This window comes from Temnothorax nylanderi, unplaced genomic scaffold, assembly GCF_030848795.1.
Source record: "Temnothorax nylanderi isolate EJ_2023f unplaced genomic scaffold, tnyl_v1.0 TNYL_tig0642_pilon, whole genome shotgun sequence".
Lineage (NCBI taxonomy): Eukaryota > Metazoa > Arthropoda > Insecta > Hymenoptera > Formicidae > Temnothorax > Temnothorax nylanderi.
In genome coordinates this window covers 76,048-90,994 of record NW_027249704.1, presented here as the reverse complement: position 1 = coordinate 90,994, position 14,947 = coordinate 76,048, and the positions used below count along the sequence as shown (strand labels likewise).

Here is a 14,947-nt window from a genome sequence, read left to right as displayed (position 1 = left end):
TTATAATTCAGGATGGATCGCGGCTCCTTTATTTTAACAATTAGACAACTTCGAAATTCTGACAAAGTGTTAAACTGCAAGAAATTCACGTGCGACTAATATGAGATAGGTAGATATAATTTCTGTTCCTACGCCCTTTGTTCCTCGTTGCGATATTATTTGTAACATGACTTCGTAGTTTTAGTACTCTGGATAAGGACACAAAACGAGTGTCGAAACGTCGAGGATTGAAGTAATGTAATTACGACGACATTATACGCAACGTCAGTTTGGTCAAATAATACTGCTTATTAAATTTCACTGACGAAGAAAAGAAGCTTTTTAATTTATTTAATATGTATCAATATACATTATTTATTATTAGTACATTTTTAAAGCAATCAAACAAATGATGGATGCATTCTTTGCAGAGTACGATGAGAGACCTTTTTTTAACAAATAATCCTCTAATATCTTCCCTAAAAAACATTTTTCAGCGTCGATAAAGAAGTGCTCACCGATTCTTACACATACCTACAGAGCGCCTGCTCTAGGGCTACTCGTTATACTGATCCGTATGTTTTTGGCTGAATTCGGGGAGACGCGTAACATGTGCATATGAAATTTTCAAACACACTTTTCTCTTATACTAAAGCTCGTAGCTCATTTCTGCAAGCGCAGAATTCTTCTTTATTGTATTTCCGAGACTGCTGTAAGGTTTTTATATACGTACACAGTCTAAAACTTTTATGTGCAGCAAATGTTGTCATGAGTCGATCGCAGAATCGAAAATAAAACTGTAATTTTCTAATGTCTTTTCGTTTTTCATACGCAAATGGTGTCTGCAGTCTTCGTTATCGTCCATACTTTAATTCTGGACAAAAAATTTTTAATTCGGTGAAATCAATCAAAAGATTAGTGTGTCTGAAAATATATCGGTAAAACAGACCTGTCTCCAGCATCCCCTTAAGGATTTCAAAGGCAGTAAAAAGTAATAGAAGTTTTTCTACTCTAAAATGTGAAACTAATTTCAAATAAATTTAGACAATATTTATGTGTACCTGTTAGCATCAACAAATAATATTTATCGTTAGGTAAGTGTATATCAATGTAAAGTATTTTATTATTACTAAAAATAAAATTATCAAATTTTTGTAAAATCATATAAAAAATCATTTATATTATTATTATTAATGTAAGAGGAAAGAGGCAAAAGGGAAAGACGGAAAAATAATAATTTAAATATAAGATAAGAGATACTTGATATGCCGAGGTGTAATTTCGAATGTTTTCAAAAGTATTTAATAATTGTTGCTGCAGTTGCATACAACCATAAGACTTATTTCATTGACGCATGTAGAATTGCGCCAGTACAAAACAACAGTCATTAATTTACGATATGTATGTGTCATGTACAGGTCTAAATTATAAATATTAGTTGTTTTTATTATCTAATTATATTCCAAGATCCAGCAGCGCCAAACTCTTTTGCATGAAATATTTTTTTATTTTAATTAAAAAATTATTGCATTAAATATTATATGTATATATATGTAAATATCTTCTATTATATTGATGGGTTTAAAAATGTCTAATTTCTTTTAACGTTTATCATATTTCCTCTTTATATTTATATTTGGCGTAATTTTCTGATTTCAACACTTTTTTGAAAAACATTTTTAACATTTTTAAAATTATGAAATGTTGAACAGATTATTATTTGCCTAAACATTTTTCTTACGGAAATCAACATTATTTATGTTCACATGGTGACTTTCATGATATTCCTTGGTATGGCGAATGCTTACATTTTAAACTAATAAGTAATCATATGACAATTAACTTAATTACACATATGATATTACATTAATATCATCTATAATAGGGTGATTATATATTTACATGTATTGTATTTAATTATTTTATAAATATTCGTATTATAAATTTAAAATACTCTCTGTCATACTGAAGAAAGGATTCCGCACGGTTCTTATGAAAATTGGATTTCGGTGAAATTGGCTGATACTTCCCCAATAGTACTGAAATAACGCCTTATAATTATTTTAACTTTCGAACGCTGATGGCGGCTAAACGGTCGATTATTGTAAATTTTGTCCAATGTGACTTTTGATCAGTCTCATTATCAGCATAAACTATTTCCGAAGTTTCAGCCAATTTCAGATATCCGAAATCCTATTTCCATAAGAATCGTGCGGGGTGCTTCAGATTGAAAAAAGGCTAAGAGATAGACAGCCGAATCTTGTGAAATCATGTTATTTCTCTGAAAAAGAGGGCGTTCAGAAGGGAGATGTATGATATCACAGTCTAAAAGAATAAGAACAAACAATTTTTGTACGATAATGAAAACTGCGTACAAATAGATCAATTAACACTGACAGATTATATAGGTATATGCCTATGGATAAAACATTTGTCGACATGAATATACAGAAGGTGCAGACTTATGCATTTAGTAAAATATATAAATAGATATAAAAAATTAATTAATTTTCTAATAGGAATTATATAATGCCTTATAGTATATTAGTTATCGCCTTAAATCTTTCTTTTTTATGTAATTTCATTTTACGTGTTTTAGTATTATTTCAAATTATTTTTAACATAAAAACTTCTTATAAGAAACGGTGTTGAATATGTTGCCCAATATTTAAAATTTTTTACTTTTCGTCACTTTCTTAAGCAAAAATAATATCAATAGGTAAATATTATCCACATTTCCTTGCGCTATTAATCTATATTATTATTTATTTTAAGATTTCAATTTTCATACATTTTTTAGAATTAATTCTTGCACCAATTAGTTAAAATAAGCTAATAAGAAGTATTCTACTCTACGATTTCGACATTTAAAACAATCATGTTGCTAATACCAAGCGACACTAATTACCGCGTGGATCAAGAAAATTGCAATGCAATCTCGTTCTGCTAAGTTTTCTAAAGGAAAGTATTCAACATTACTTCACATTATGATGCAATAACTATTAAGTATTATTTTCACAATGTTACTTTCTTACTGAACAATTTATATTGTTATATAAAAAATTAACGCTCGATCTTTTTGTTATTTCTTTAATCGCGTTTTGTTATTTTTTTAACTACACATATATGGAAGATTATATTTTCAACTTAAATGAGTATCTAATGAATAAAGATATAAAATTCAATGTATTGTAATATAAGATATATGATTGAAAAAAAAAAGAAACAGGCCACGTTGACTACCGGCTTGTGTAAACGGCGAACAGAAATATTCATTGCTCTTGAAAATGTGAAGAAAGTATACAAATAATTAAATATAATATATTTTTTTTTATTTTTAAAAGCATTGCTATACTGTAATCTGTCAGCTTTTAAAAGTAAAGAATTTTGTTTTTAAAAATTAATAGTCAATAGGACACAAGAATGGTCTATTAGCTCTAGTATATGTATGTCTCTTGTGGATTAAACATTTATTTTTCATTTGGTCTTGTGTCGTATAAGATCGAAGAACGTAGAGACATGCAGCTCTGTTTAATAAGGTGAACAAATTGATATTATCATACTTCCAACTGATTTTTGTGCATGTGGTTAAAGTAATAATAATACTTATTACCACATTAATTATTAAGATCAATTTCTTTAATACTTCGTCTTTGAAAATTGCTATCATCTATAATCTTTGTTAAAATAAAGTTGCTAACATGTAGACATGTAGTCCAACACTGCATAACGCTATATTAATTCAAATCAAATTGTAATCTTATTTCTCTCTTTATTGTGTTCCGTTATATCTTAATTACATATATATTACAATACATGTTTTAGTTATATCTGTAATGAATGATATGGTTTTCAATTTCTTTTTGTTTGATTTGTATTCATTAAAATTTATCACTATATACGGAAAGAATGGATTTGTGCTAAAGTATTTGAAAACTAACCCAGATACAGTTCTAAAAATAATTATGTCCGATCATATGAATAATTATATTAGACGCTCAAGCAGATTGCTACAATATCAGAACTTTTTACAGAATTATCATCATATGTGTTTGAGCCTTCAATATATTTATTTTAATGATCAATATGATTATAATTTTCAAATCTGTATCAGGTCAAATTTTTATATATTTCAATTTCACTAAAACTATTCTTTCCGTACATATATAATTTTGAAAGTACATTTTATATTGTGTTTCATAACGAGCAAAGTTATTGTTTATGAAAAAAGCAAATTTTAATATCGGCTTATCAATATACCGACTGATAAGTTTAAATTATCGATTATATCAATGATATTAAATGTATCCGTATGAAAAAATCGGTATTACAATGTATATTTAATGCATGTACATTTTTCATAAAAAATTGTGATCATTATAATTACATGATACATTTAAGTTATTGATCATATGGATAATATTATGTTTATGCACTAATATCGGTTCATAACTTCGATAATCCAGTCTATATATGAAGAAACCTTAGTATACACTAGAGGTAAGTTGTTAGGACAAAAATATTGGTCTCCGTAACTCATAATACCTATTTGAAAGTCCTGGCCATTTTTTCTTATGATGAGAGGATCACTGCTGGTTCTCTAAAAATAAAATATTTTATAACAAATATTAAATAACAGTTACGAAAAGAGAAAAACTTTCGAATTTTATTTATTAAAGCTGACTAAAGCGATATAATATGATTTATGCTGCGCGTTAGAATATTGCACTTGTACTTGCAATTTTTTTAGTATATTATCATAAACAATAACTTTATTATTTGCAATTATGTTTTACCTCGGGACAAGCGAATTGTCCCAATCCTGCGGCCGTGCAAATGTGCTTGTCGTTGATGGGCCAGTATTGCCAGCATACATTATTTTCTATAATCGGCAACGTGGCGCATTTAAGTTTCATCGTCTCCATCATACTTTCGCTAGCCGTGTTCTTTTTTCTTCAACCGACCACATAAGCATCTTCGTTCACAAAGCTCTCGTAATATGCGAGTTTTATTGGCTGAATATTATCTAAAATAGAGAAATATTATATTTAACTAATAATTTCTTAAAATCAATATTAAGGCATGATATACATTCATAATACTTTTTCAGTAGTTTTATAATTTGTGATATTTTTTTAGTATTTATAATATACCTATCAAAATATATGACTGATAATACTCTTTTATAGAAAGTTATACAGCTTTCTTTTAGAAATTTATACAAATAAATGTTTCTTATCTAAAAAAATCAATATTTATTTCACACGTCGCGGGTTTTGATATATTTACATTAAAAAATATACATTTCTGGTATCTAAATATAGAGACAATATAAAAACTGTTTTGTCACATATCTTTTCAACTATTAAATGTATTATTAAAAAATAATACGGTAGATAAAAAACATCCTGTATATTTATTCCTGTATTTCCATTCAGTAAATAACCTTTTCGCTTGAATAATTGTGATCTCGCGAATGCAAACATGTGGTATTAAAACAAAATTTCAGAATTTTCGTTAATTTCAATCAACGAGCAATCAATATTGAATAATACCACCAGTGCATTTGTTTGCACATCTAGATAAAAAATACACAATACTGAGAACATAATTAATCCTGCAGGTGTTTATTTTTTGCAACAAAACAATTTTTTTAATTGTTTAAACAATACTAATTATTTAAATAACAAAAAATCATACTCAAACTGTTAACGGTAATCCCTTCTAACATATAAAAAATTTTCAGTTGTTTGACATACATGCAAAGTCTTCTTTTATTGAAAGTTTAACTTTTAGCAAGGACTGTACGGCCCGACGAAATGTTCGAAGACGCATCTTCAGTCGGTCCGGTATCATGTGACACTACGCGAGTTAAATGATGCTGGAGCAGAGAGAAGCCTGAGAGAGGCCGATGTTTTATCGGCAGTGTCGGAAAATGAACGTGGCTACGTAGTACCAATTTCGATGTACTGGCGGTAGTGTACAGGGGGTTTCGACGGTCCCCCACATGTGTGCGTATGTGCGCGCGCGCGTATTTTAAATCGCCATGAAAAAATAATACCGGATCGTGACACCCTCGTTCCTATTTTTAACGCGATTCATCGACGGTAAATTTTGCATCAAGTCTATTGCGACTTACATAGGCCATTAAGAATCTATTGATATTTTTTAATTGTGTTATTTATAGATAATAGAACATATTAGTTGTGTTATATATTAATATCTTCTATTAATAAGAAACACAGTTAATAAATATTAATAATTCTTAATGGCTAACAATCTCATAATTAATCTATTAATATTTTCTGTGTTATTCAAACTTAAGGGTCTCTCAGATCGCTCACTATCAATCTAATGTCGAAGTTGAAAAATTCAATTTACAATTTAATTTAGCGATTAATTTACCGAGTAAAGTAATACCTTTATTTCACTAACGTGGATAGAATTATCAATTTTTTAACACATGAGAAAAAGATTAGAGGCAACGAATTATATATTTAGAAATTTTGCCTCAAGGTCCTGCTCAATTAATTAATTGCCGAACATGAGTACGAAATTAAACTGCGGTCCATGCTGATGCCATGCTGATCTCGTTTCTCACAGGGTACACATGCGAGGAGATTCCAAATCGTTTAATTTGTCTATTTAGCGAATACAGAATTTCGTGAATCACAAGTCTCGTCCTTTCCTCTCGCAGTCGGAAACCAGGGCCATTTCATATTTACAGAAACTAAAATTATCCAAAATAATTTATGTATACATATATAATCGCTACATGCATATGTTACATGGAACAGGCCTTTTACTTACGACGCTTTTCCGCATCAATGTCTGTTGCGAAAGGTTCCGTCTTAAAAAAAACGGATATGAGCTTCGTTATCTTTGACATCGACAAGGTACTGTTAAAGACCGATGGTTTTACAGACGCGTGACCGTCGAAATCTGAACGGTTAACTCAGTAATCCACTTAATTTTATTATTATTATCCTGATATAGAATATGTACGATGTGGTGATATTCGATTTTCACTTAAAGCTGCACGATTATCCATGCGCGTCGTAGTTATGGAAAAAAAGTTGTAGTTTTGTAGCGACAAAACTACAATTTTATGTAATATCGCGTAAATTTGTACGTTTACTTACGAAGTATCGATACAATAATAAATCATGAATTTAATACCGCATTATAAGCTGATATATCGACGTCTGAAACAACTGATAATGTCTACATTTTAATGTCTTTAACAGCACCCTATCGGTGGCTTTGAACACTCTCTAGAGCACATGTCCGTGCGCAGCGGTCGCTTGGATATAGGTATTATATTATAATATATAACTTAATCTCTTAATACTGGATCTCAGAGCCCTGCGGTAGAATAAGCGAAAATAAATTACGTCTCCGTGAATAATCTTGCAGTTCTGTGTATTACAAATGTTCGAGAGCAAAAATTACCGCAAATATATATAACAATACGTTAATAGCTCGTCCGTCTTTCATATTTTATCCATATCCACCAATCGTATTACTTAGTAAAACAGATTTGTCCAAAATTGTATTCTACCTTTTACTCTCTTTCTCTTTCTCTGTCCGTAAAGTTACACAAAGAGTCAAACATCTATGTGAAATGTTACTCGTTGACGAGAATACGTTATGCATACATTACGAAGTTATTACTGTAATTATTACTTTTCAGACGTTTCTGAAATCCTTTAACGATTGAGTACACATTCTCGGCAGAAATATTCTTAATATATTACCGATTATAATTTTCTTTTTCGCTATCTATGAAATTGCAGGTATCTCGAAGTTCACGCTGAGATTTTCGGATTGAGCTAATTTAACGATGGTCGACAATTTTACCGCGACCCGGGCGGCCTCATCGAGATCGTCGATTGGTACAATTTTTAAACCCGCATTTGCGATCAGAGCCTTGGCTTCGTCCACGTTAGTACCCTAGAAAGCAAAAAAATGTGTCTTCGTACAATCGGTCATAATTATAATTATTTGCAAAACAAAGCGCATCGGTTACTGTACCTGCAATCTTACGACGACGGGAATTTTTAAATCTAATTCCTTAGTCGCGGCGATAATACCCTCCGCTATAACGTCACACCTCATGATGCCGCCAAAGATATTAACTAAAAGAGCGTGAACCTGATAGGAAAAAAGAATATACGTGTAAAAATTCAGTTAAATCACACAAGGACCAATCGTAATTTCGTGCACTCACTCGTGGATCAGAAGTGATAATTTTAAATGCCTCTTTCACCGCCGAAGCCGATGCACCACCGCCAACGTCGAGAAAATTAGCCGGTTCACCACCATGCAACTTTATGATGTCCATCGTGGCCATGGCTAAACCAGCTCCGTTTACCATGCAACCTATGTTACCGTCGAGCGCGATGTAATTCAAGTCGAATTTCGCGGCTTCGACTTCTTTCGAATCCTCCTGAGTCCAATCTCTTAGACTAAAGAGCTCCTTTTGCCTGAACTCGGCGTTGTCGTCAAACCGACATTTGCAATCCAGAGCAAAATCTGTAAAAAAAATTACGTAGGAAGTTTACGCAAACCGAGTATTTACAAAATGTTGTAAAGAGAGATAAAAAGGCAAACTTACAATTTCCATTGATATCTTCGGCGAGAGGATTCACTTCCAAGAGAAGAGCGTCCTTCTTGAGAAACATTTGGTAAAGATTTATAATCATATTGGAAATGTAATCCTTCACGTTATCCAGGCCGAGCTTCGCTACTATGCGTTCCGCCTGTTCCTTTGTAATTCCCTTATTGATGTCGATAGGTTCGTACATGATGGCACTGGGATTCGTAGCCGCGACTTCCTCGATGTTTACCCCACCTTGGCTGGAAGCTATTATGACGGGACCCTGGAAGTGGAAAGCATCCGTTAGAAATATATCTCTCTTTCAACACGCAATATCGTCTCAAACGGCTCACGCATTTCGTCAACTTACACCAAAGGCTCTTTCCATCATGACGGCAAGGTAGTACTCTTTACGGGGAAACATGCGCTGCGTGACCATCACGGCGTTGCATATCCTGCCGCCCTCGCCAGTCTGTTTCGTGATCAGCAATTTGCCAAGCATCTGGCCCGCCAACGACTTGGCCTCCTCTGGACTACAAGCAACGGTGATAAGCAACATTTCACGACGCATCTCGAATATGTCGTGTTGCATGTAATTCTTATCGAAATGGCCGTAATTACGTTTCACACATCTTCACCCCGCTGACGCTCGTCCCCTTGAAGTGTCCCTTTCCTCTGCCGCCGGCGAGGACCTGGGCCTTCAGAACGATATCCTTCGTCTTCAGGTCGGCGGCGAGCTTAGCTGCCTCGTCGGGTGTTTTGGCGACGCCGAATTTAGGTGTCGGCACACCGGCCTCATTCAGCAAACTGTAGCTAATGTGTTCGTGTACGTTCAGATTCCTGACTGGTTGCTTCATCAAGCTGGTCTTGCACGTGAATATCTGAAAAAGGGACGTGACGTAACGGGTTTCAGCGATAACTCTCGCATTTGTTTACATTATAATCAGGCACTCCCAGCTCTACTAGCGTCATTACATTCATAAAAGTGTATGTCAAAGTCTACGTCGTGTACATTGATCGGGGGATAAAGAAAGATAAAATTTGCTAACGCGACGTATTGGCGTTAAAAAGACAAGACAACATGAGTAGGTTAAAGTATATGCAAATTGGTTTGTCACTATAAATCATATAACGGTTAAATATAGATCTATGCTCGAAGGTCGAACGGCGATGAACATACGCATACGCTCCGTCTCACATGTAGCTTTTACATGCGTTTTGGCAATGACACACAATAAAGTGAATTGTGTAACAGAGCGGCGCATTCCATTATCACTTTTAGTGCTGATTCTTCAAACGCAAATAGGTTTAAACGTTTAAACATAATTTTGAAGTTGAGTTTTCAACAGACAGCTGTCCGCAAAATATTAATTAATATCGCTCGCTATTAATTGCGTTAAAAGCTATTTATTATACTGTTCGACAAAGAATGACATTTTTGAGGCCCAATAAATTATGGAAAACAATTACCTTCATTTTCACGCACTTTTTTTGTTGTTGAACGATATTACTGATTATTATAGATATGTATATAACGCGGGATAAATAAATATTGACTTTTTCGATCATCCAGCCGAATCCAGCGGGAGCTTCTGCTTAATAATAAATAAATAAATTATTTAAATAAATTATTTAGCTTCTACTACTAATCTTCTTTTATATTCTATTATACTATCTTATATTTTGTATTCTATTAATTATACTATCTTTTTTATTTATTCTATCATGTAGTCTTTTAATTCTCATATTATATCACAACTGCTGAAGAAGACTTAGCAAGTCAAAACATACAATGCATTTTATCATATTATTGTGAATAAATTTGCACTTTTTCTTTAACCAACACCTATTTAGGCTCGTTATCGGCCGTTTACCTTTCTTCTTAAGTTTTTCTTGGCTCAAGCGTTTGACTTATCTTATCATTAATTTTGTCTTTAAGCTTTCGAATCGCGTGCCGATCGATCAATACTCGATCTTAAAAAACGACAGTCCCGGAACCAAAGCTGAAGATGTAATTAATTCATACTCCACCAATTTTAGGTAATTTATTTGACGGGGTATATTAAATGTAATATAGGTAAACAAAAATAGAGAAACCTATTAAACGCTCAAGCTTGAGTAAATCCCGTTTCCTACGGAATTTTAATTCATGATTTGCGGAAGAATTTGCCGCATCAGGGAATCCGTACAGAATAACGAGACGAGGCTCGGGCGATTCCGTCACGTCGGGTTTTTAAAAACGTACAATCGGCTCTTTAATCGAAGGCTCCGATCGCGCGTCACTGACTTTGACAACCGGAGCACGTGCGTCGGGGCGCCTTCAAGGTTGTGCTCGTTGTGCTGCAAAATAAAGTTTGCATTCCGGCGGGAAGAGGAGAGAAAGCGATCGATCGATCGATCGCGCGCGCTAGCGCGTGGAAGCGTCAACCGCGACCGTCCTTTCGTTCGATTCGAATTGAATCCATCGTCTCATTCGACTCGTTCGACGGGAACAAAATTGTCGGAGGGAGCGCGTCGCGCGATCGTCATCGTCGACCGGTAACGACCGCTTGACAAATGACAAGTGTCGAAGTGTCCCCCTTCGCGCGAGCGGGCGCGGTAATGCCGGTAATTCTATTGAAACGCGGGGGCGGACGCGCGGGAACGTCGAGGGGACGACGCGAGGCCCGGGGGGCGATACCCCGGTCGGTTGCGTAACTGTCACGTCGATTCTCCGGAGGGAAAATCCCCCGAGACGGAGATTCTCCGCTTTCGAACCGCTCGCGACCCTGGCGCTCGATTTAGCAGACTACAGCTGTCCAACATGGCGCGATCGGCGACCTTCGCTCCGTCTCTCTCCCTCTCTCTCTTTCTCTCCACTCCTCTCCGCGGTCTCAGCCGATCCGTAGCAATCTCGCAGATATCCCGCGTGTTTGTTTGAACGCGTCGAATCAGCGCGATTAACGTGCACGCGGAAAAACCCGTCGGCTTGACGTACCTTGGGGCCGCTCAGTCGGCCGAGATTCTCCGCGAGTGAGACCGCCCGCGACAACATGGTAGCCATTTTTGCCCGAGCGACGGCCGTGGACTGCCAGGCGCGAGCTTCGGTCCCTCGTGGCCCCCACCCGAGCGCGCTTGACGTTTCCCACGCGCAAAAGTATGACGCAGAGCAGGAGGAGCCGCATGCCGCACGCGAAACTCACGCAGCCTCGCGGAGTCGAATGCGTGACTGTGACTGACGGTGCGTCGCCCGTCGGTCGAGTCATCGGGGAGAAAGACTTTGATGATTGAACTCCGATTAACTTAATCGGGAACTGATTTACTCCTCGCAGCTAAACTTTTTGTAGTTTTCGTTTTCTCTCTTCTCTGGCTAATGTTCAATTATGTGCCTGTTTCATTTTCAGTAAAGTATGACAGCGCAGCCGTAAAGGACGAACTTGAAATAATATCTTATTATTTTGTTAATCTGGATAGAATTCTTAATCTTTTGTTGACATACGGAAAGAAAGATTAAATTAGAAACAATTAATTGTATAGTTAGAAACTTTACTTCAAGCGATTTTGCCGGTTGAACTAATCGCTGATTTTAATCAGCGATTAACTCATTAATACATATTTTGTTAACGTGGATAGAATCTTAATCGTTTGTTGACATGTGAAAACAAAGATTAGATTAGAGACAATTATATAGTTCAAAACTTTGCGATCCTGCTGGTTGAACAAATTACTTACATCTCGCGAGGAAGGAAGCCAGAGTAATTACTGATTCTCCTCTTTTATTAAATTATCGTAATATTCTTAAAAGTTATGAATCCTCATCATCTTGTCGTCGTGTGTAACAGAAAAATCAATAACATACACACCTTATTTTGCGTGTACATACATGTATAAAAAGATATATTTCGTGGACTTACAAGTACAAAATACATTATTAAACTCTTCCACAGAGGCTCTGTCTTCCTTCAGTTTTTTACTTTCTCATAATCCTTCCTCTTCGACGATTTAGAACTAAAAGTGATATCTAAATCCGAAGACTTGGCGATATTCATCATCGATGCTAACTTGACAGACGTCTCGGCCGCTCGAGCGAAATCGTCCACGGAAATTACCTTCAACTTGGCGTCTAGTATCAATTGTTTAGCTTTCGCTACATTCGTACCCTGCAAAGAAACACGCTGCTTACTAAAAAAAGAAGAAAAGGAAAACAAAATGATACAAGGCTAATGCAACTTAAAAGAGTAATTACCTGTAATCGTGCGATTATGGGCACCTTCAGATCTAGTTGTTTAGTAGCGTCTATGATTCCTTGGGCGATTATATCGCATCTCATTATGCCACCGAAAATATTCACCAAAATAGCTTCCACCTGGAATACCATTGACATATCAATCCTTCGTCGTTTTAATTTCAGCCGATTTTTATATTAATAATTACATTCGGATCCGAGGATAGTATCTTGAAGCCTTCCGTGACCGTCTCGGTTGTAGCGGTGCCGCCGACGTCCAAGAAATTTGCCGGCGCCCCACCGTACAGCTTGATAATGTCCATGGTGGCCATCGCTAGCCCGGCCCCGTTCACCATACAACCGATATTCCCGTCGAGGGCTATGTAATTCAAGTTGTACTTCTCCGCCTCGATCTCCTTCGGGTCCATCTGGGTCGTGTCCTTCAGCGCGAACAGCTCCTTCTGCCGGAAATCGGCACTGTCGTCGAACTTACATTTGCAATCCAGAGCGTAATCTGCGGCAACAAGACGCGAGTATAACGCGCTATTCAGTTCTATTATCGAAACGCATTACCATGCGCTCTTGTTTCTCGTATCTTATCTCATTCGTTGTCAGCGCGTACATTCGCCACAGATGTCTTCCGCAAATGGATTGATCTCGAGCAGCAGCGCGTCCTTCTCGACGAACAATTCGTAGAGACTGAAGGCGACGAGCGACGCGATCTCCTTGCTGTTCCCCGTGAGTCCCAGTTTATCGGCGATGCTGTTCGCCTGCGCGGACGTTAAACCTTTCCTCACGTCGATCGGCATGTATGCTACGGCTTCCGGATTCGCCGCGGCGACGTCCTCGATGTTCACCCCGCCTTGCTTGGAAACGATTATCACGGGCCCCTTATGAAACGTAAAACGACAGCGAATTTAGACCAAGCTGCTCCTGACGAAAGTCACAGGGGCAATTTATAGTCATACTCACGTCGAAGGTACGTTCCAACATCACCGCCATATAATACTCCTTACGTGGAAACATACGCGCCGTTACCACCACCGAATTGCATATCTTTCCAGCCGCACCCGTCTGTTTGGTCACTAGGACCTTGCCGATCATGCTATCCGCCAATTCCTTCACCTGTTCAACGCTGCAACAGAAGAGATCGTCATCTCTTGCTTCTCTCTCTCTCTCTCTCTACAATGAATTATGTACTCCGTCATGTACCCACGTGTCGCACATTTCGACGCCGCTAACATTGCTACCCTTAAACTGTCCCTTCGCTCTACCCCCAGCCAGAACTTGCGCCTTCAGCACGAGATCCTTTGTCTTCAGACTCTTGGCCAGAGTGGCCGCTTCATCAGGCGTCTTCGCCACCCAGAAAGGCGGAGTAGGAATGCCGGCTTTTTTCAACAAGCCGTACGCGATGTGCTCGTGTACCTCTAAATTTCGCACCAGTTGTTTGACAACCGGAGCCTTGTGCGTCAACAGCTGCGGTAAACAAAGTGGTCTTACGTAAAGAATATATCCGTATGCAGATGCGCGATTTCACGTGCAAGCAATTTAATTCTACATTCAACAGTAAAGCAACTTGTCTTAAGATACAATATTATTATTACCTGTCTGTTTATTCTTCGCGCACATGTCCCCACCAAAGATGATATCATGAATGACATGATGACAATAACTCAGTTTGAACATATATATACTGCTATACATGCATGCGCATTGTCACCGCAATATCCACGCTTCCTGTCAAGTTATAAATAAATATAAATAAATTGGACATTTCATTTACAATTTTAATAGACAGTTTCTTTATATGAATCTCAATTCACTTACGAGACACTCACGCGGACACTCCGTGCACATCCGTCATCGCGACTGACACTGAGCCGAGTAGGCGGTAAGCGCATATTTATGCTTACTTCTTTTTTTATTGTAAATGGTGATAAGTGCCACCACGATTCATTATCGGACGACACTTCATTCGATACTATGATATATGCTTGCGTTAAAAATATCATCCACACGTTTTTCGAATAGATTTCTATAACTGCGTCATATTCAGTGCGTGTTATCACTTCTTGAAGAAATTGCTTTTATAAAACTTACGATTATGAACCTATGATATGATTAAAAATATGCGCACTTTCGTCGGGATGAATAACACAATGAAA

At 36.6% G+C, this 14,947-nt stretch overlaps 1 protein-coding gene across 1 annotated transcript; it reads right to left on the bottom strand.

The window, feature by feature from the left end:
- Positions 1-6,596: 6,596 nt before the first annotated feature.
- Scsbetaa (Succinyl-coenzyme A synthetase beta subunit, ADP-forming) lies at positions 6,597-14,852 on the bottom strand. Its single transcript, XM_071723753.1, has 15 exons — positions 14,610-14,852; positions 14,387-14,519; positions 13,999-14,258; positions 13,755-13,917; positions 13,405-13,672; positions 12,992-13,296; positions 12,804-12,923; positions 12,525-12,717; positions 11,556-11,755; positions 9,200-9,459; positions 8,949-9,111; positions 8,597-8,861; positions 8,210-8,514; positions 8,014-8,133; positions 6,597-7,932 (listed from the first exon to the last, which is right to left on the bottom strand). Exons 2-15 carry the CDS (start codon positions 14,441-14,443, stop codon positions 7,762-7,764), a joined length of 2,850 nt encoding a protein of 949 aa, XP_071579854.1. The 5' UTR covers positions 14,444-14,519; positions 14,610-14,852; the 3' UTR covers positions 6,597-7,761.
- Between the last annotated feature and the right edge of the window lie 95 nt (positions 14,853-14,947).